Source organism: Tamandua tetradactyla, chromosome 1 (genome assembly GCF_023851605.1).
Source record: "Tamandua tetradactyla isolate mTamTet1 chromosome 1, mTamTet1.pri, whole genome shotgun sequence".
Classification (NCBI taxonomy): Eukaryota; Metazoa; Chordata; class Mammalia; order Pilosa; family Myrmecophagidae; genus Tamandua; species Tamandua tetradactyla.
Window position 1 is genome coordinate 234,262,431 of NC_135327.1, and position 20,454 is coordinate 234,282,884.

The following is a 20,454-nucleotide window of genomic DNA, read 5'->3' on the forward strand; positions in this document are numbered from 1 at the left end:
TATAAATAGCTCTTAGGTCTAGTTGTTTTATAGTATCATTCAAGTCTTCTATTTCCTTACTGCTCTTCTGTCTAAGTCTTATATTCATCACTGAAGGTGGTTTATGAAGTCTCCTAATAGTAATGCAGAGCTATTTCTTCCTTTATAGTTGTTAATATTTATTTCTTATATATTTGGGACTCTGACATTAGGGATATATATATATATAGACACATATATGTGCGTGTATATATATAATTGTTATTCTTCTTGCTTAGTTGACCCCTTTATCAAGATACAGTGACTTTCTCTGTACTTTGCAACAGTTTTTTATCTTATATTAGTATAACTAGTAGTTCTCTTTTGATTTTTCTCTTTGCATAGTATAATTTTTCCATTCTTTCATTCTCAACCCACTTGTTTCTTTTTATTTATGGTGAATCTTTTGTAAACAGCATATAGTTGGGTCATGTTTTTTATCCATTTTGCCAGTCTATAGCTTTTGACTGGAGAGTTTAATCTATTCACATTTAAAGTAACTACTGATAATGCAGGAATTTCTTTTGCTGTTTTGTGATTTGGTCTTTATAAGTTATACTTTTTTTGTACCTCAATTCTATTAATATCTACCTGATACTTATTTTATTTTTCCTGTGTTATGCCATTTTGATTTACTACTCATTTATTTCTGTATATATTTTTCTTATATTTTCTTCATTGGTACTGTGGTGGTGTGAAGCTGTTATGTACCCCAGAAAAGGCCATATTTTAAAAAATCCATTCCTGTGGGTGCAGACCTATTGCAGGTGGCAACTTTTGGTTAGGTTATTTCAATTGCAATGTGGCCCACCCCATTCAAGGTGAGTTTTGATCTTCTTATGAAAGTATAAAGGGCAGGAAAAGCCCAGAGAGCTCAGAGAAGCTGAGAGACAAGGGTACACCCTCAATAAGTTGAGAGCAGAAGCCACTGAAGCCAGAAACTGAAAATAATGAAACCAGAAGAGAAGGTCCAACAGATGCTGGCCATATGCCTTCCCATGTGTCAGAGGCATCCCTGATGCTGGCAGCCTTCTTTGGAAAAGGCTTCATCCTGTGGATGCTTTAACTTGGACATTTTCATGGCCTTAGAACTGTAAATTTGTAAGCTAATAAATCCCCATTTAAAATCCAACTCATTTCTGTTGTATTGCATTCTGATAGCTTTACCAAACTGAAACAGGAACCATGGGGTTCCCTGTTTCATTTTAGATTTTAATATCCTAAATCTATAACATCACATTTGATTTTATAGCAATTTAACTTCAATAGCATACAGCTATGCATTTTTTATGCATTTGCATTTTAAAACCTTTCTTAGAAGTAAGAAAGTGGAGTTACATGCCAAAAAACAAAACAAAGCAAAACAGTAGTGTTGGCATTTATAATTTCCCACATGGTTACCTTTGCTAGAGATCTTTATTTCTTTGTGCTGCCTTTACCCACTGTCTAGTGCCCTTTCCCTACAGTCTGAAGTAACTAACTTTATTATTTCTTGTAGGGCAGGTCTGGTGGCGATTAACTCTCTCAGCTTTTGTTTACCAAGAATGCCTTCCTTTCTCATTTTTTGAAAGACATTCTTGCCAGATATAAAATTCTTAGTTGACGATTCTTTTCTTTCATCACTTTAAATATTTGTCTAACGGCCTTTTTGCCTCCATGGTTTCTGTGAGAAAATTGCACTTAATCTTAGTTGGACTCCCTTGCACATCGCATATTCCTTTTTTCTTGCAGCTTTCGGCTCTCTCTCCTTGTTCCTAGCATTCCGCAGTTTGACTCCTATGTGTCTGGGTATGATTTTTGAATTTACCTTATTTGGGGTTCAGTGGGATTCTTGAATGTACATATTCATGTCTTTCTTTAAATTGGGGCGGTTTGCTGCCATTATTTCTTTTAATATTCCTTCTGCCCTTCTTCTGGGACCCCCATAATGTGTAAACTGGTATGCTTGATGGTGTTTCTCTATTCAATTTTTTTTCTCTCTGCTCCTCAGCCTACATCATGTCAATGATCATCTCTTCTAATTCACTGATTCTTTCATCTGCCCACTCCAGTCTGTTGTGAAACCCTCTGAGAAATTTTTCATTTCAGTTATTGTCGTCTTCAACTCTAGTCTAATTTCTGTTGGATTCTTTTTTTTAACGTCTCTTTATTGAGAATCTCATATTGTCCGTCTGTTATTTTTCTGAAATACTTTTGGTTCTTTATGTGTGTTTTCCTTTATCTCCTTGAGCACACTGAGGATAATTTTTTAAAGTTTCTGTCCGTTATGTCCAAAGTTTGATCTTCATTGATGATTTCTGGATTTTTATGTTGTTCATTTGGATGGGCCACCATTTCCTGTTTCCTTGTTTGTCTTGTAATCTTTTATTGCATATTGTACAATCAGAAAAAAAGGTATTAACTCTGGGATGTAGTTCCTGAGCTTTCTGTTCCTTCAGTTTGTATCTAGCTAGTGATAAGACATAGTTTTCATTGAATACCAAAAGTGAACAAAAACAAACCAATGCAAATAATGCCGTTGCCTGTCCTTGCACGTTGGCTCTGCATCAGCCAGTGCTGTCCTTCAGAGTGCAGCCCTCCCCCGCGCTCATCCCGAGACAAATGTGAGGTGCAGGGTTCTGTCTGTCTGAGCCTGTACCTTTTCCTGTGCTGGTGGTCTTAGAAGTGCTCCCACCCTCCACTGTCTCTGAAATTGACTTTCTCCATCTCCCAGGTAGGCTATCGTATGATTTAAAGCTGGGAATCTTTTCCCCAGGCCACTTTGACTTGGTTGTTACTTACATTGCTTTAGCTGTCTGCAGCCTGCTTCGGAAAGTTCTGGAGGGAAAGGGGGGGTTGGGGAGCCATAGAGCACCCCGGTATGCACAAGCGAGTTTTCCTGTTGCCCTGGGAGGGCAGCCCACTCCACCTGCCCTGGGCAGGGGGCTGCCAGGGGACCAGGTGCTGCTTCTCATTTTAAAGCTATTTTGTCTTGATTTGGCACTTGTCCAGTTACTACAACTCTAACTCTTTGGGGGATTTTTGAGTAATGTAGCTCTGCCACTTTTTGCTCATTGTTCAAAAATTCTGTGGGAGACACTCTGAAGGAGCTCATGCTGCCACCTTGAGTGGTTTTAACACTCAATTGTAGAATCTGCTTTTGTGGAAAGAATCACTTTTAACCATTTTCTTGTTTCCTCCTATCTGTTTTCTTATTGCATTCAATCACATTAAGATACAATGCAATTTGTTACGAGGCTCAATATTTAGTATATACCGTTACAATATTTTATTTGATTCCATTGCACCTATTTTCTGAAAGACACTTCTATTTTCACATGCAAAGTTATGAATTATGGTTCACAATATAAGATGGAAAGTTAGCAGCTCATTCAATCTAGAGTGCATTTCTGATACTTGTACAATTTTTTGTGGGAATTTAGCTCAGTCTCCTAAAATGATTGAAAGGCATCTGTTGATTTTCTTCATTGTAATTTTTGCTTATGTTTGATATAACTTTGCATTGTGTATCTGAAAACTATTATGCTCTTTACTGGCAAATAATTCATCATTTCCATCAATGTGGGTTTCTGTTTCCAAACAGCTGTGTAGTTTTATAAAGTATTTGCTATTAGCATTTCTAAATTAGGAAAACAATAAAGTCAGCTCATTAAATATTAATATAATTATTAACCCAAGAGTCATGGCTCTTATTCTCCACAGCTTCTCTCTACAAGCCTGCGCATCCGTGGCTGGCCACAGCATTTCAGACACGACAGGTGAGCACGTTTCCCCTTCATAGCCGGCTTTATGCGAGGGGAGCCATAGCACCTCTGCACAGGCAAGGGAAAACAACGCCCTGTGCTGATGCCAAGGCTGCTTTTTTCTCTATGGAGCCTTCTACATGAATATTTCTTCAATATTTGACAGTGATATGATCTGTAAAAATGACATACTATGAAGAAATGACCATTTGTGTAAAACGATTGTGAAAACATTTTTTTTTAGCTTGGAAGGTAGTTTACAAATATTTTCCAGCTTATGAGCCAGTTTTTGTCCCCACATGACAAAGCATTTCCGGCATAAGCAGTTAGGCAGCAGCTGGCGGCTCCGGAGGCTGCACTGACCACTTGCCTCCTTCCCCACACCCAGCCCTGACTGCCGAGATGCACCTGGACTCGCTAAGGCCAAAGGGGGCTGTGCGGCGCTCACTCTTCCTGGGAAGCCAGCAGCCCCACCTCGTCTTCCCTCTCGTGCTGAAGGGCCAGAGGTCTCTGCAGTGCCGGCACTTCGTGGTTTATCTCCGGGTAAGGCTGGTCAGGCGTCTGCGTTTCACCATCCCATTGTCCACATGGGTCCGGCTGCCCCTTCCTTCTTACAGGAGGAAACTTTATTTTGAAGCTGCATACTCTCTTCTCCATGCTCACTCCAAATACCCTAATACATGCTGCTGTGAACTTGCAAGGCTTCTTTTTGTCTTGAAAACTATCTCGATAATCACACTGTCAGGTGGTTTCTATTTCTAACTGCCTCACCCCCCAAAAAATAAAAATTAAGTACAGTTTATTTTAATTTTTATTCTATGTGAATTGGTTTTATTAGATTTCATCAACATGCATGTTAGAGACAACACACAAAAACTTGTAGTGCTAATATTTAGGTTATAAAGACTCCAAAACCTAATACAACATTAGAAAGCCAACATGTTTGTAAGGCAGTTTTCCATTTCTCTTGCCAGCTGTTAGGTTGGTGTCACTGCTCCTCATTTCCAGCCCCTGGTGAGGGAAACCAAGCCTAGGGAAGGCCAAGTGCAGATGCTCTAGAGTAGACTCGACTGTGACAGGGCGTGGCAGGTGTGGCCGGTGTATGGCAGGGGTGGCAGGTGTGACAGGTACGTGACTGGTGTGCTAGGCTTATGGCAGATTTGGCAGGTTCATGGCAGGTATGGCAGGTGTGGTAGGTATGTGGCAGATGTGGCAGGCATGTCACAGGCACGTGGCAGGTGTGGCAGATATGTGGCAGGTGCATGGTGTGTGTGGCAGTTGTGGCAGGTGTGTGGCAGTTGTGGCAGGTGCATGGCAAGTGTGGCAGGTGTGTGGCAAGTGTAGTAGGTGCCTGGTGCTGCCATCCCAGCCTCTCCTGGCTCCCAGCTGATGGGGCCATAGCACAGCCTGGTCTCAGGTGCTCTGGCTCTCACCATCAGGATGCTGCACCTTTTCTGAGGCTACCCGCAGATGTGCAGGAAGAGTCCTGAAGTCCGTGCAAGTTGGTGTGAAGAGGTGGTGGAAGAGGAAAGACAGAAGGAGGCTTCCACCCTGAGGCAGAAGGACTCACGGTGCTTTGGGCCCCGCTTGATTACAAGCATAGCATTTGGCTATGCACTATGCAGGTCTGTGTGAGCCATCCAAAGACAGCCTCTGGGTGCTAAGTGCTGCCACTGCACACCCATCTGCTGCCTAAAGCCAGGCAAGGCTTGCATCTCACTGTCACCATCTTACAGTTATTTCATGGAGACATACTTGTGTTTGTGATTGTTTTCCCTAGGATGAAACTGAGTTCCGAGATAAATTATCTCCAATCAACATTCATCTGAACTACAGTTTGGATGAGTCCACCTTTAAAGGGGGCCTGGCAGTGAGACCCATTCTGAACCACTACCGTGAAAGTGGGGTTAGTGAGCAGGTGCGTCCCAGTGGTCCCCAGCCATCCCCAGGGTCCCAGTGCTCCTCCTTGAGCTGGCCTGTGACCTGGAGACCAAGGCCAGTCCTCTTTGTTTTCATTCCTGTGCACAAAATTTAACAGTTGGCAACCTTTTCTGTCATATTTCCTGAAACACTATATCACTTGTGCTTTTTTGGAAGCCCTTCCTCTTATGCAACCAAGATTTAATTTGTTCAAAATGTGGTCATAGTCAAAGCAAGGTAGCCTGTAATTCTAAAAACACTGCCAGAGCCACATCTGTACAGACATTGGAGAATGAATTGGACCTGAGCTTTCCGTGCATCTGGCAATCCCTGGGTGGTGCCGGGTAGAGTCACATACAGCAAAATGAGAGCTTGGGTCTGACTTGGGAATCATTCATTATTTTCAAGAAGAGGATGTGATTTGGGTTTTCCAAGGCATTCCTGATGCATGTTTTGCATGACACAGGCTCACATCCTGGTGGACTGCGGAGAGGACAATATGTGCATCCCCGACTTGAAGCTGTCGGCAAGACCGTAAGTCTAAATAAACAAGACTTATTTAGAGCCTTTCTGCAGAAGGCACCCACTCCCAGCTGCCTCCGAAAGCACTCTGCTTGAGGTTCTTGAGCATGGCCTGCCCTGAGCCCTTTGTCCCTGGGGGCAGGTGACACACCTATGATTTTGCCTGGGCCATTTAATCTTACAGAAAGGTTGACAATTTTGCTTGACTTAGAAACAAACTCACATATCTGGTGTCAGGTGAATTTATGCACCTCCATCATGCAGCAGAGAACACACACGGGCTGGTTCCATCTTGGTCAGACAGACTTTGCAGCACCCCAGGACTGTCTCCAGGAATCCCAAAGTGTCCTTAAAATTGTCAAAACAAAATCAGATTTAATTTGCTGGAAAATTGTAAATGGTCCCTTATGGAGGAAAGCAGAGGGTGTCACAAAGTTGAACGAGAATCCAAGGCTGTGGGGAGAAGCCCTGCCCGGCACGGCAGCTGCTCTGGTGTGTTACTGAACGAAATGGGGCCCAGATGGATGCACGCAGGGTGGTCACACATGGGGTGGATGTACGTGGAGTGGATGCACACGGGGTCTGCAGTCCGTTTGTAACCTCTCAGCACATCAACAAACTTCATAGTTCTAGCAAGTATCCAAAACAATAGCCTTGAGTAGGGGTCAGAAGGGGAACAGGCATTTCCGAATGTTATTTCAATTTGGAGTTTGAAGTGAATTAAATTTTGTCAGGATACTGAAAATCCTCTGAATATCAGCTAAGATTTTATTATTTTATTTCCCACTAATAGTCCACTTTTCATTTCATATCCCCCCTAATACTTCTCTTCAATTTTCTTCCTAATGGATGTTTTCTGGAGCTGCCTCTTACTGGTTTGTGGTCCACTGGTTAACTTTTCAGGAACTTTGTTCATGGGTTGTTAAATAAGTTGGTAGCTTGAAACCAACCACATTGGAAGGATTTGTACCAAGGCAATTGGCAAATGGTACAAATCAATACTTTTTTAGGGGGAGTTGGTTGTAAATGGTCACTGGTGCAGACCTGGGCGTTCCTGCCCCTCTCCCCCAAGAAAGGGTTCTGACACTTCCCCTCCAAGATGGGGTGCTGACCCCTCCCTCTGAGATGGAATGCTGACCCTTCTCCCCCAGAATGGGGTGCTGACTCCCTCCCCCTGAGATGGGGTGCTGACCCCCTCCCCCCAAATGATTCCCGCTTGCTCCTAGTCTCTCATTTCCCACCCCTCTTCTCCAGATAAGCCCTAAACAGAGCTTCCGTGAAGCCTAAGGCATATAATACCTAACAGTGGTTTTAACTTCATTTTTAGAGATAAACATCAGGTAATTATAGGAGATGAAAATCACCTTATGCTCATAATAAATGCAAGAAACGATGGAGAAGGAGCCTACGAAGCAGAGCTCTTTGTCACGGTCCCAGAAGAGGCGGATTATGTTGGGATTGAACACAGCAGTAAGGTAATGCTGGCAAGTTATTTAAAGTAGTAGAGAGCTAGGTATAATTTTGGAGGCAAAGAAATATCAAGTAGCGTCATCTTAGCTGCAAGGATCATCCTAAGTAAAAGAAAACAAAATGGTACCTTAGTCAGTTAATCATGATAATGTGCTTAAGCATCTTTCTTTGCCAAAGTGGAAAAATGATCTGACCAAAGATTGATGGCTGAAGCAGGAAAGAAAAGAAAACTGGCTGAGAGCAAACATCCACCAAAGGGCTTGCTGAGCTGTGTTCCCAGGCTCATGCCCTTCCCTCACTGGCTTCCCACCCCTTCTTCTGAGCTCCCTTGAGTGTCAAGCAGGTCACAGGAGATCCGGTTTTCACTGTCACTCATGGCAGAGATCCCATTCCATCCTTGCTGAGTGCTGAGAGGAGGCCAGCAGGCTCCAGCAAGGAAACACGCCTACTATTCTTCCTTCTGAGTCTACCTTTGCAGGGTTGTGACCAGGAAAAGCCATGTCTCCTCCTTGCGATCCCTGAAGGCCCCTATTGATGAAGTTGATACCAATGCTATTGCTTTATCAGAGCACTCCTCCTCCCACTTGCCATTTCTTCAGGTCCCACTGTAATCACTGATTCTGGAAAACCATTGTAAATGTCTTACATCTAGCTGTCCCATGCCCAATTATTGAAAAGAATATTTTGTCCCAGTTCAGTGAATTTGGAGGCCTTGTTGAAGATCAGTTGACCATAGATTTGGTGTTCTGTTTCTGTGCTCTTGATTTGATTCCATTGGTCAGTACTTCTGTCTTTTGCCAATACCATGCTGTTTTGACCACTATGGCTTTATAAAAGTTTTAAAATCAGAAAGTGTTCATTCTCCCTCTTCATTCTTCTTTTTTTAGGGTGCTTTTAGCTATTTGGGGTCTCTTTCCTTTCCAGATGAATTTGGTAAATAGCTTTTCCAAGTCTTCAAAGTAGTTTGTTGGAATTTTGATTGGTACCATGTTGAATATCTTAACTATATTTAGCCTTCCTTTCCATGAGCAGGGAATGTCTTCCCACCTATTTAGATGTTCTTTGATTTCTTTTAACAATGTTATGTAGTTTTCTGTGTTCGCATCCTGTACATCCCTAGTTAAGTTCATTCCTAGGTACTTGATTCTTTTAGTTGCTATTTTGAATGGAAATTTTTCCTTAATTGACTTCTCAGTCAGTTATTGCTTGTGTATAGAAACATACTGATTTTTGCATGTTAATCTTATATCCTGCCACCTTGCAGAATTTTATTAGCTCAAGTAACTTTGTTGTAGATTTCTCAGGATTTTCCAAGTATAGTATCATGTCATCTGTAAATAATGAAAGTTTTATTTCTTCCTTTCCAATTTTCATGCCTTTTATTTCTTTTTCCAGCCTGATTGCTCTGGCTAGAACATCTAGTACAATGCTGAATAATAGTGGTGACAGAGGGCATCCTTGTCTCATTCCCGATCTTAAGGGAAAAGCTCTGAATTTTTCTCCATGAGTATGATGCTGGCTATGGGTTTGTCATATATGTCCTTTATCATATTGAAGAAGTTACCTTTGATTCCTACCTTTTGAAGTGTTTTGACCAGAAAAGGATGTTGGATTTTGTTGAATACTTTTTTGGGATCAATTGACGTGATCATGTGATTTTTTTCCCTTTCGATTTGTTAATGTATTATATTACATTAACTGGTTTACTTGTGTTGAACCATCCTTGCATTCTTGGTATAAATCCTTCTTGGTCATGGTGTAAAATTCTTTTAACATGTTGTTGGAGTCAATTTGCTGGTATTTTGTTGAGAATTTTTGCAGCTATATTCATTAGGGAGATTGGCCTATAGTTTTCCTTCTTCATAGCATCTTTACCCAGTTTTGGTATTAAAATGATATTAGCTTCATAAAATGAGTTAGGTAGTATTCCTTTTTCCTCAGTTTTTGGGGGAAGAGTTTGAGCAGGGTTGTTGTTAGTTTTTTTGGAATGTTTGATAAAATTCCCCTGTGAAGTCATTTAGCCCTGCTCTTTCTTTGTAGTAAAATTTTTGATGATTAATTGAGTCTCTTTACATGTGATTGGTTTTTCTTCTTTTTCTTCTTGAGTCAGTGTAGCTGGTTCATGTGTTTCCAGGAATTTGTCCATTTCATCTAAGTTGTCTAGTTTAGTGACATATAGTTGTTCACAGTATCCTCTTATGATTTCTTTTATTTCTTCAGGGTCTGTGGTATTGACCCCCCTCTCATTTCTGATTTTGTTTATTTGCATCTTCTCTCTTTTTTTGTTTGTCAGTCTTGCTAGTGGTCCATCGATTTTATTGATTTTCTCAACTAACTTTTGGTTTTATTGATTCTTTCTATTGATCTTTTGTTCTCCCATTCATTTAAATCTGCTTTAATCTTTGTTATTTCTCTTTTTCTATTTGCTTTGAAGTTAGTTTTCTCTTCTTTCTCAAGTTCCCCAGGTGAGCAGTTAATTCCTCGATTTTTGCTCTTTCTTCTTTTGAAAATATAGGCATTTAGGGCAATAAATTTCCCTTCCAGCACAGCCTTTGCCACATTCCATAAGTTCTGATATGTTGTATTCTCATTTTCAGTCATTTCCAGATAACTACTGATTTCTCTACCAATTTCTTCTTTGACCTACTGGTTGTTTAAGTGTGTGTTATTTAATCTCCATATATTTATGAAAGTTCTAATTCTTTGACTATGATTGATTTCCAGCTAATTCCATTGTGATCAGAGAACGTGCCTTGAACAATTTCAATTTTTGAAAATTTACAAAGCTCCCTTTTATGCTCCAGCATATGATCTGTCCTGGAGAATGTTCCATGAGCACTAGAGAAGAACGTCCATCCTGGTGTTTTGGGATATAACAATCTATATATGTCTGCTAGGTCTAATTCTTTTATCAAATAGTTGAAGTTCTCTATTTCCTCGCTGATCCTCTGGCTGGTTATTCTATCAATAGAGGAAAGTGGTGTATTAAAGTCTCCTACTATTGTTGTTGAAATATCTTTTGTTCCCTTCAGTTTTGCCAATGTTTGCCTCATGTAATTTGGACCTCTCTGATTGGGAGCATGAAAATTTATGATTGTTGTTTCTTCTCGGTGAATTGTCCCTTTTATTAATATATAGTGTCCTTCTTAGTCTCTTATGATATCTTTATATTTAAAGTCTCTTTTGTCCAATATTAATATAGCTAATCCTTTTAGTTACAGCTTGCATGGAACATCTTTTTTGCATCCTTTCATTTTCAATCTATTTGTATCCTTGTGTCTGAAGATGACTCTCTTGTAAGCATCATATAGCTGGATTATATTTCTTAATCCATTCTGCCAATCTATATATTTTAATTAGTAAGTTTAGTCCATTAACATTCAAAGATATTACTGTAAAGATATTTCTTGAATCCACCATCTTATCCTTTGGATTTTATTTGTCAGATCTATATATTCTTTTCCCTCTTTCTCTTTTTATCCTTTAAGTTACCCTTACTGGTATTCTTCAATTCTGTGACCTCATCCAGACCTCTCTCTCTCCTGTCTTTTTTTTGTCTTTTCAGCCAGCAGAAATCCTTTTAGTATTTCTTATAGGGCTGGTCTCTTGATGACAAATTGTTTTGGTATTTGTTTGTCTTTGAAATTTTTAATCTATCCCTCAGTTTTGAAGGGCAATTTGGCTGGGTACAGAATTCTTGGCTGGAAATCTTTCTCTTTCAGGATCTTGAATATATCATACCACTGCCTTCTCGCCTCCAGGGTGCTAGTTGAGTAGTCTGAACTCAATCTTATATTGTTTCCCTTGTTTGTATTAGATTGTTTTTCTCTTGCCACTTTCAGGATTTTCTGCATTTCTTCAACATTTGACAGACTGATTAGTATTTGTCTTGGGGAAGGCCTATTTGGATTTATACTATTTGGAGTCTGCTGAGCTTCTTTGACTTACATATTTATGTCCTTTAGAAGGGTTGGGAAGTTTTCCCTTATTATATCCTCAATTCTACCTTTTACCCTTCTCTTCTCCTTTGGGGACACCAGTAATTCTTATAATTGTGTGTTTTGTTTTGTCCATTATGTCCCAGATATCCAATTCAAATTTTTCCATCTTTTTTTGCCATTTGCTCTTTTGTGCATTCAAATAAGTTGCCCTATCCTCTATTCACTTATTCTTTCTTCTGCCTCTTTAAATCTGCTGTTGTATGTTTCTAGTATATTTCTTATTTGGTTTTCAGTATCTTTCATCGCTGTGATAGCTGTTATTTTTCTATTGATTCTTTCAGATTCCTCGTTAGGCTCTTCTAGTGCCTTCTTGATCTCATTTATGTCACTAGCTATCCATTGATTTTGTTGAGTAGAGTTGTATGAACATCTTTGATTAGTTGCTCCAGAGTCTGTGTCTCCTTGGTGTTTTAATTTGGTCATTAGGCTGGGCTGTATCTGTCTGCACTGTGATATGCTCAGTGATCTCCTGCTGCTTTCGTGGCATGTAAACATCTCTAGAGGGTTACTTTGGAAGTTAACTTCCTTCAGTCGTCTAAAGCTTCGTATCTGTGGGATGGACGTGGAGCAGGATGCGGGGCGCAGGGCAGAACAGTGTGGTGACAGCTGCAGTGCAGGGTCGGGAACGCAATGTAAGCACCTTACAGAATAAACGAGAATCCCTGGTTTCAGGAGCGTGTAGACTGACCGGGCCAAGTCTCATAGTTGACGTCTGTCCCTGTGCTGTGCTAACTGTCTCACGCTCTCCGCGGAACCACTGGGTGCTGACGACAAGCAGTTTAGTGGAAGGTAAATCCTCTACAGGGAGGAGACTTGTGTGGTGCGCACACCTTCAAATTGGCCTTGTGAAAACCTGGGGGACATAAAATTCTACTCGCACCTCTAGACTCAAGGGTTATGTTTTAGTTGAATTATCTTCTCAGTTTTTATAAAAATAAGCTAGATGAGTAACAATCACATCTCTTGATAATCATATAAAATCATGAAGTTTCTGTGAAGAAATGTACAAACTAGAACTGATGAATATCTGCGTAGTGAATGTCTGGTGCCTACTTGTTGCTATTAATGGCAAGGTAGAGGCTTCCACAGATTCTGTTTTATTTGAAAGAGCAAAATGCAGTATGTCAATGTATTTGAATTCATTTTTACTCCATCCTGAAATTAGATGCAACTGACACATAAACAAATATAAAATGAAGGTCAAGCATGTTATAGTAAAAATCTCCCAGGGCCTCACTGGTATTTGTATTTCAATTCCCAGCTTCCACCCTGGCACACCTGCCAGCTCTGAGTCAGTTCCTTCTATCACCGGGTGCAGTTCATGGCCGCATGGCCCCCAGCCTGCCGCACCTCGATGCCAGAGGGCCTCATTGCTATTTTCCACCATCAGTTTCCCCTGGGCCCAGTGTTAGCTCAGGCTGTGAATTTTATATGACTAACCCACATTTTAATTTCTTCTTTGTTTTTAAATCTTTTTATTTATATTCAGTTAAAGTTTTTTTTTAATTTTCTCTCAAGGGGAAAAGTATTAGGGGTTATCTCATTGTAAATTTTGTTTTTCTTTGGCTGAAAACATCCCTCTTTAGAAAATATAGGCTCTGACCACTTTGACCAGTCTTTCTGTGCCCCTCAGTGACCTCACTCCTAAGTTTTTCTAAGAATAAAGACCTCGTACCTTTGAGCTTGTATAATGCAGTCAGAGCAGTAAGGAAAGTTGTTTAGAGCATAAGAGAAAAAGGAGACCTAATGAAGGAGTCCCAGGATGAACAGGGGGAAACTGATTTCTGAAATGAGGGGCAGGTGTGGAGAGCCAGGCCCGTGGCCACCAGGACCCAGCCAATGCCCAAGGCAGCCTGGGAGACAGCAGAGATGCAGGCAGCGCTGCGCGGGCACTGGCTCTGCTCTCTCCACGCCAGAGCCCACATCTTCATCCAGCTGGTGCCAAGAAAAACATTTGCCAACCGGTTGGTTCATCTAGATACTAAAGAATGAAGAGACCTTTTCAAGCCCTTTGAAAACTCAGAGTCTCGCCTGACGGAAAGCAAACGTCAGTTACACTTTGGAGTCAGTGCTTTCACACCGAGACCCCAAGCGTGGCGTCTTCCCATCTCCTTGGACTTGGGGGTCCTCCTGCCCCCTACACCTCCAGCCTCCCTGTGGTGCAGAAAGTCCAAGTTCTCACTGAAAAATTATTAGATATTCTTCTGTAAGAAGAATTCCTCTGTAAGAAACCACCTGAAAACTTATACCTAATACAATTATTTTATCAAGCTTGCAAGTTCTGTGGGATTTGGGTTCCCAGGCTTCTCGGCACCAGGGTGGCTGGGGGGGTGCAAAGGCTGGGGGGCCTTGGGCAGGGCCAGACTCACCAGAGGTCACTCAGGGCTGTGGGCCAGACACCTGCCACTCCACCCTGTGCCCCCTGTGCCTGGCCCAGGAGTCATTTAGGGCAGCCACGGCCACCCCTGAGGGTAGGGATGTGAGGATGCTTGGGAAGGAGGCTGCTGCCTGATCCATGTCTCTGTCCTACATTTCCTTATTTCTACACCCCCGCCCCCCACATTCCTTTACTGGGCAACGCCTGAGTGGGAGCAGCAGGGAGCAGTCCAGGGGGCTGGCAGAGCCGTGCAACCATACGAGTGACCCCAAGTCCCCAGCCCTGGACCCCTGGAAGCCCCCCAACCCATGGACCCCTCCATGCCCTCTAGGCCTAAGGACCCAGATGCCCCCCACCCCATGGACCCCTGGATGGCCCCCAGCTTGGTAATGAGATAGTTACAATTATCAAGCAGCTAGGGCCTGGCTACTCCTTTGAGCTCTTGCAGGTGTTTCATTTACTCAGCCTTCATACTGTCATTCAGAGGAACTGCTCTCACTGTCCGCATTCCCAGATAAAGAGAATCAGGTCATGTTGCACAGGGCAGCACAGCTGTGTTGCAGCAGAAGCGAGAGTCATCCCGGCTCTGCTTAAGCCTGTGCATGTCCTCCTTCCTCACCAGGGGTCTCTCCTATCCGGATGTTTACCAGCATGTCCTGTGAGCCCTTGTGACGGTGCCTCATGAGGACGGCGGGCGCTGGAGGGGGTGGGCCTAAGAGCCTGAGTGCTGGTCCTGGGACCGTGAGGAAAATGTCCCAGAAAAGCAGCCATTGTTTCTCCCACTCGGAGAGGGGAAGTAAAGGTTAAAAAAAGAAAAGGGACTGCAGGCTTGGGGGGCGGGTAGAAAAGAGCTTTGACAGATGCCAAAAAGCTATTTCTAGAGGGCTGAGGAAAGCGTATGTGAAGTGCTACCTCACAAGAAAAAAATCTTTATCATAGGACCAAGTCACAGCACACGTGGGCGCTTCTGAAAGTTTAACCCTGGTTCTTTTCTGTTTTCATGGTTATGCCGTGATCCCCACCACAGTGTTTCTGCACAATGTGGGTTAGGGACACACAGTTAAGAACATGATACTAAAACCTATCTTGGAGACAAAGAAAATCAGCAGCTTTTGAACATGTCTCTCAGCTTCTTCAGGACAGATGCTCTTCGTTTCTCCGTGTTGACTGGGGCTGCCTGGACTCAGTGCCTGGCTCAGTCCTCAGTTTAGCCCAGGGACCTTTCCTGCATGGCCCTGCCTGTGAGCAAGGGGGAGGAGAGGAGGGGAGGAGGGGAGAGAGGAGGAGGAGGGGAGGATGTTACCGGGGAGAGGAGGAGGGGGGAGGGGAGTAGGTGGGAAGGGAGGAGGGGGGGAGGGGAGGAGGGCAAAAGGGAGGAGGGGGGAGGGGAGGAGGGAGGGGAGGAGGAGGGAGGGGAGGAGGGGGGAAGGGAAGAGGAGGGAGGGGAGGAGGGCAAAAGGGAGGAGGAGGGAGGATGTTACCGGGAAAGGGAGGAGGAAGAGAGGAGGGCCTCACGGGGAGGAAGAGGAGAGGAGGGGGAGAGGAAGGCTTTGTCGTTAGCCCTGCCTTTGTGGTCTCCCCCCAGGCCCGTCTTTGGGGGAAGAGGACGAGTGCCCCCCAGCCCCAGGGTGTTGCAGGCACTGGGGATAGAACAGAACAGAGGCCCTTGGCCCCGCAGTGCAGATTCCCAAAGCCTGGGATTCTTCGCAGAGACTTCTCGGGCTTGTTTGGTTTGTGGCTGTTCTGTTAATGAAGTGGAGAGGAAAGGAGGGTCCTTTCCGAAGCTTTTGCTCCAGGACTCACATTATTTCCTTACAGACCTCAGTGTGAGGCTGCCACACATAGAGACCCCCCGGCCCCTGTGGGCAGTGGTGGGTGCAGGTCAGCCTCAGAAGGGGCGCAGGGGCCGAGTGGACACTCGGGTGACCCCAAGCCTGGCTCCAGGCTGCCGCGACGATGCCGGGTGGGCTTGGTGCGCTTGGGTCTGCATAACCTGTGGAGCCCCATCTCAAACTTGGTTTTTAAAGACTAATCACACAGGCTGTGGGGGAGGGCAGGCCACGGGCAGCAGCGAAGCTGGAATTGTGCCAGCTCAGAAGGGGTCCCCGGCCTGTGGGCATCTGTGTCCGCAGTGACCCTGCCAGCGGCCTTGGGGCTATGACAACCCTCGTCATTTGCCACATCTCAGTGTTTGGCCATTTTATATTTTTTGTCCCCTTTGTGTGCTATTTAACATTACATTAGAACAAGTAACTCCTGAAATGCTCGTAGAAATCCTTTTCAAGCACTTGCTTCCTCGGTGACGCGCAGGAGGTACGTGTGACGATTTGCACGTTTCTCCCTGTGCCTAACCGTGTCTTTTCCTCCCGAGTTTCCCTTCTTTGGGGAATGGCGTGCTGGATCCTGGGCGCAGATACCGCCCGGGGGTGACGCGAGTACCGCAGCCCATTTCTCTTCCCTGCAGGGACTGCAGCCTCTGAGCTGCGAGCACCGGGTGGATAACGGGACCAGGACGGTGGCCTGTGACCTCGGGAACCCCATGGCGGCCGGAGCGAATGTAAGGGGCAGCAGGCGGAGGGCTGCCATGTGCCCGGGCAGCACAGGCACCAGTTCTCCCACTGTTAGGCGTCTGAATTCACAAAGAAGTGATGTAACTAAATCAAAGGTCTTAGCAAAGACAATTAAATAATATTTCCATAAATACCTCCCATATGAATACATTCACAGTGTTTTCATATAGAAAAAATTACCATAATATGATGTTTGAATCCATTTTACAAGGCCTATATTTTTCATTCATCATATATGAAGAATAGCAGAAAACCATTTGTAGCAAGGAAGAGGCAAAGATTAATAGCCATCTGTGAACTTGCTTTTGAAAGAGTAAGGAGCTGTTTGATTTTTCTCCAAGTTTAGGAAGTTTCCATTAAGGCTTACTTTGGGATAATAAATTCATTTTATGCAATTACAATTTTAATTATACAACTAGTAGCTTCTTGTAGCAAATATCACAATGAAAATAATTTTATGAAGTCAAATCAGAAGAAAAATTCTAAACTCTGAAAATACCACATAATTAAATCTTTCATAAATTAAACATACATATTCTTCTATTTAAAATTGTGTATTTATGTGATTATCAATGAAATGGCCTGTTTGAAAAGAACTTAATGAAAGGTCTTCATTGCATTGGCTTTATTAGAACATTTCCCAAAGTACGTGCCAAGGCGTGACCACGGAGGCCTTTTTGAAAGCTGGGGTCACTGCCGGACACCCTCCATTGTCCTGCTGCATTCAGCAGGCACTCCCATTTAACCGGGCTTAGAAGTCCTGCTGCAGGTACACCTTGTGATACAATGTTCATGTCCTTAATTGAGCATTTGAAACTTTTTTTTGCATAATACCTAGTCCAAGCTCATACTTCAGGTATATGTGCTAGAATAACATTCTCACTTTTTTTTTACACCATAATAAACTCTTAACCCTTGGTTTGGGATATTCAAAAAGTGCCAGACTCCAGTCTAGTAAACTCACTTCTCAGAGCAAAGAAACTAGTGATTTGGGGGAAAGGTAAGCTCCTGTAGCAGACTTTTGTCAGCTCCCGCCTATAGGTGGCCAGCTGCATCATAGACCCATTTCTGTGTGTCATCTCGTTTAATGTCCGCAACAGCCCTACAGATCAGGTCTCTCCCCTACTTTATGGATGAGGGAACTGAGGCTCAGAGTTAGTTGCTTAAAGTCACACAGGACTCAGGCCAGACCTCACCAACACCCACATCTGTTGGTTGGCACAATTGTGAAAATTACCTGGATAAAAACTGAAACACTTAATTATATATTTGAAAGTGGTTCGATGGGAAAGTTCAGGCTGTATGTATGTCACTAGAGAAATTTTTTAGAAGTCCCTGGGCCTGCGCAGCACAGAGCCAAGGACTGCCTCAGGGGCACAATGGTGAGGAGCCCTGACAAATGCCCTGCACAGTGCTGCGAACAGGGTGGACTGTGCACATGATTGGTCTGTAAACCCACAACTTTTCTAATTAAAAAAACTCACAACTTCTCTAATTAAAAAAAACTCAAATAACAGATGAGATTTCACAGACACACACACACACCCCACTAACTCAACGTGTTAGCAATGGAGAGAGCTGTGTGAAAGGAGTCAACTCTCAAATTAAAAATTAGTTTTAAAAGTGGAGCCATGAATGATGGACTAAGCTGTCTGAGCTGTTTTAAGGAAAATCCAACCCCCTAATTTAAAATGAGGAGAAATGAACTGAGACCGACAGAGCTGGCATCTGTAGGGACCAGGCATGGCTCCTTTTTCAGTATTAAAAGGATGTTAAACCAGACCAGAGATCGTGTCAGATCAGCACCTGAGGATAATCTTGGAACAAAACTGTGAGCGGGTGGCATCCAGAGTGGCAGACGTGGCAGTGCCATGACACGGGTACGTTTGCGTAAAAATGCCAACCCACGGCCCAGCAAATCGAGGAAGTAAATCATTGGCATTCATTTATCTCTGAGTTCCAGAGTAGAAGAAACCCAATAGTCCCCTTATCTCACTCTTTAATGTCTTTAAGCTCGTCAAATTTTATTGCATTCTGTTTTGTTATAAAATACTTTGATTTATTTAATTCTTCATTTTGTACTTTAAAAGGAATACAATCAATGGATTGTGGTAAAACTCCAAATGTAAAAGCAAATCAAAATATTAAAGCACATCATAAATTTGTGTTTATGTGTGCACTGTGCAAATATGTGCATTTCTTATCCTGCCCCATATTTCAAAAACATGGTTTTCAAATGACTTTCTATTTTAAAACTGAGCAAAATGGTGTTCAGAAGTTTTACTTTAAGATTTTTAAGTTTATTTTTAAAATAATAGCTGTAGTGATATAAAATATTTATATGCCAAAAGAGTTATAAAAACCTTCACAATCTCTCAAGCAGGATAACAAAAAATTGATGGCTCAGCACAGGCTCTTCCCCTCGGGTCCGGGGAACAGGTATTTGCTGCTAGCAGGAGCACACACGTTCTTGCACTGATGTGAAATCGTCTTGCCTGCTGTTTCCTCACCCCATGCTGAGTGTCTGTGTAAGGACTGACTCTAGGAAGGCTCCACACAAGGGGAGGTTTCAGTACTGGGAGTGGACAGGCTGTGGCTGCGGGTGTTTAGGGCATCTCTCTTCCAACAGTTTCTGTTGCATCCTGCCTATATGCTTGGAGCTCAGCTAGACTGACAATATAAAGATGAAAACATACCACCCTCCTCATTAGAAATTCAAAATTAGCAATATCCTAGGTTGAGAGTGGGGGGAATAGTGAAGAGGGAAACAGAGAGTCAGAGAGCACACTGTGCTGCCTGCCCTTGCCTGGGGGTCAGATGAACCTGGGCTTTGAAGCATGAGTAGGAGTTCTTCAAGTAATAAAAGCAGGAAAGTGCTGAGGGGCTTCCAAAGATGAGGGAAGAATATGTTCATCTTTGTGCAAAAAATAAAGGTATCAAGAGAAGGCAATACAGCGCAATTGGAAAGAGGGATTCAGAAATATATTGTGGCTCGAATTGTCTGGGCTGTAGGGTTTAAACCATGGCTTCCTCTCAGCTGCCCAAGGTAGATGCAGTGAGGACAATTACAGTGGTTCAGGGTGGGGATTGTGTAGGGATGATTTGCAAACAAAAGACTTTTATCCTGTGTATAGGTTTCTTCCAGGTAATAACTTTCTGTTCATGTGATTTTTTCCTTATTTTTCCAGTATTCTCTGGGTCTCCGATTTGCAGTTCCACGTCTTGAAAATACAAATGTGAGCATTAACTTCGATCTCCAAATCAGAAGGTTAGACCTTTCATCACTAAGTAACTTCATATGCCTAAATTAGCTTCAGCACTCAGTGTTAAGGAGGCCAGTAGTAAAGATTCATCTTAAAAGCTCTTCTGAAATTAGAACCCAAGCTCTCCAACCTATTCTTCCTTTGCTTTTCTCAATTATTATTTCATTTTTTCTCAATACTTTTGGTTTGGAAAAAGAGACTGTATTATTTAGGCCAAGCTATAGGGCAGTAAACATCAGTCCTGGACGCTCCCACCCCCTCGCCTGCTTGTCCACGCTCTCCCTCCCAGGCCCCCCCAGCCCTGTCCTCTCAGCTGGGTGCAGCTGACCCTTCATGCTAAACCCCTGCAAAAGCAGATTGAGAATCCCCTCTGGTGTGAGAGTGACAGGGAGGCAGGGTGGCTGGAGATGGCCCTGCGTGGGGCGCAGACCTTCTGCAGCCACCACAGCCACTCCGGCGCTGGTCAGGACCAGCTGTGCGTGAACTTCTCCCCTCCACTCTGGTGCTCTTCGGTATCTGGAAACAATCCTTCCTGAGGAAGAAAGCAGAGGGGCAGGCAGGCCAGGGCTG

At 43.2% G+C, this 20,454-nt stretch overlaps 1 protein-coding gene across 4 annotated transcripts in view; it reads left to right on the forward strand.

The window, feature by feature from the left end:
* ITGA8 (integrin subunit alpha 8) overlaps positions 1 to 20,454 on the forward strand; it is a 184,166-nt gene that overhangs the window by 114,468 nt on the left and 49,244 nt on the right. For all 4 annotated transcript variants that reach the window (XM_077155080.1, XM_077155091.1, XM_077155095.1 and 1 more), the window contains 7 exons: positions 3,721 to 3,776; positions 4,150 to 4,304; positions 5,542 to 5,679; positions 6,148 to 6,215; positions 7,531 to 7,678; positions 16,516 to 16,608; positions 19,810 to 19,889. In XM_077155080.1, the coding sequence (XP_077011195.1) occupies positions 3,721 to 3,776; positions 4,150 to 4,304; positions 5,542 to 5,679; positions 6,148 to 6,215; positions 7,531 to 7,678; positions 16,516 to 16,608; positions 19,810 to 19,889 (738 nt within the window). The remainder of the gene's footprint in view (positions 1 to 3,720; positions 3,777 to 4,149; positions 4,305 to 5,541; positions 5,680 to 6,147; positions 6,216 to 7,530; positions 7,679 to 16,515; positions 16,609 to 19,809; positions 19,890 to 20,454) is intronic.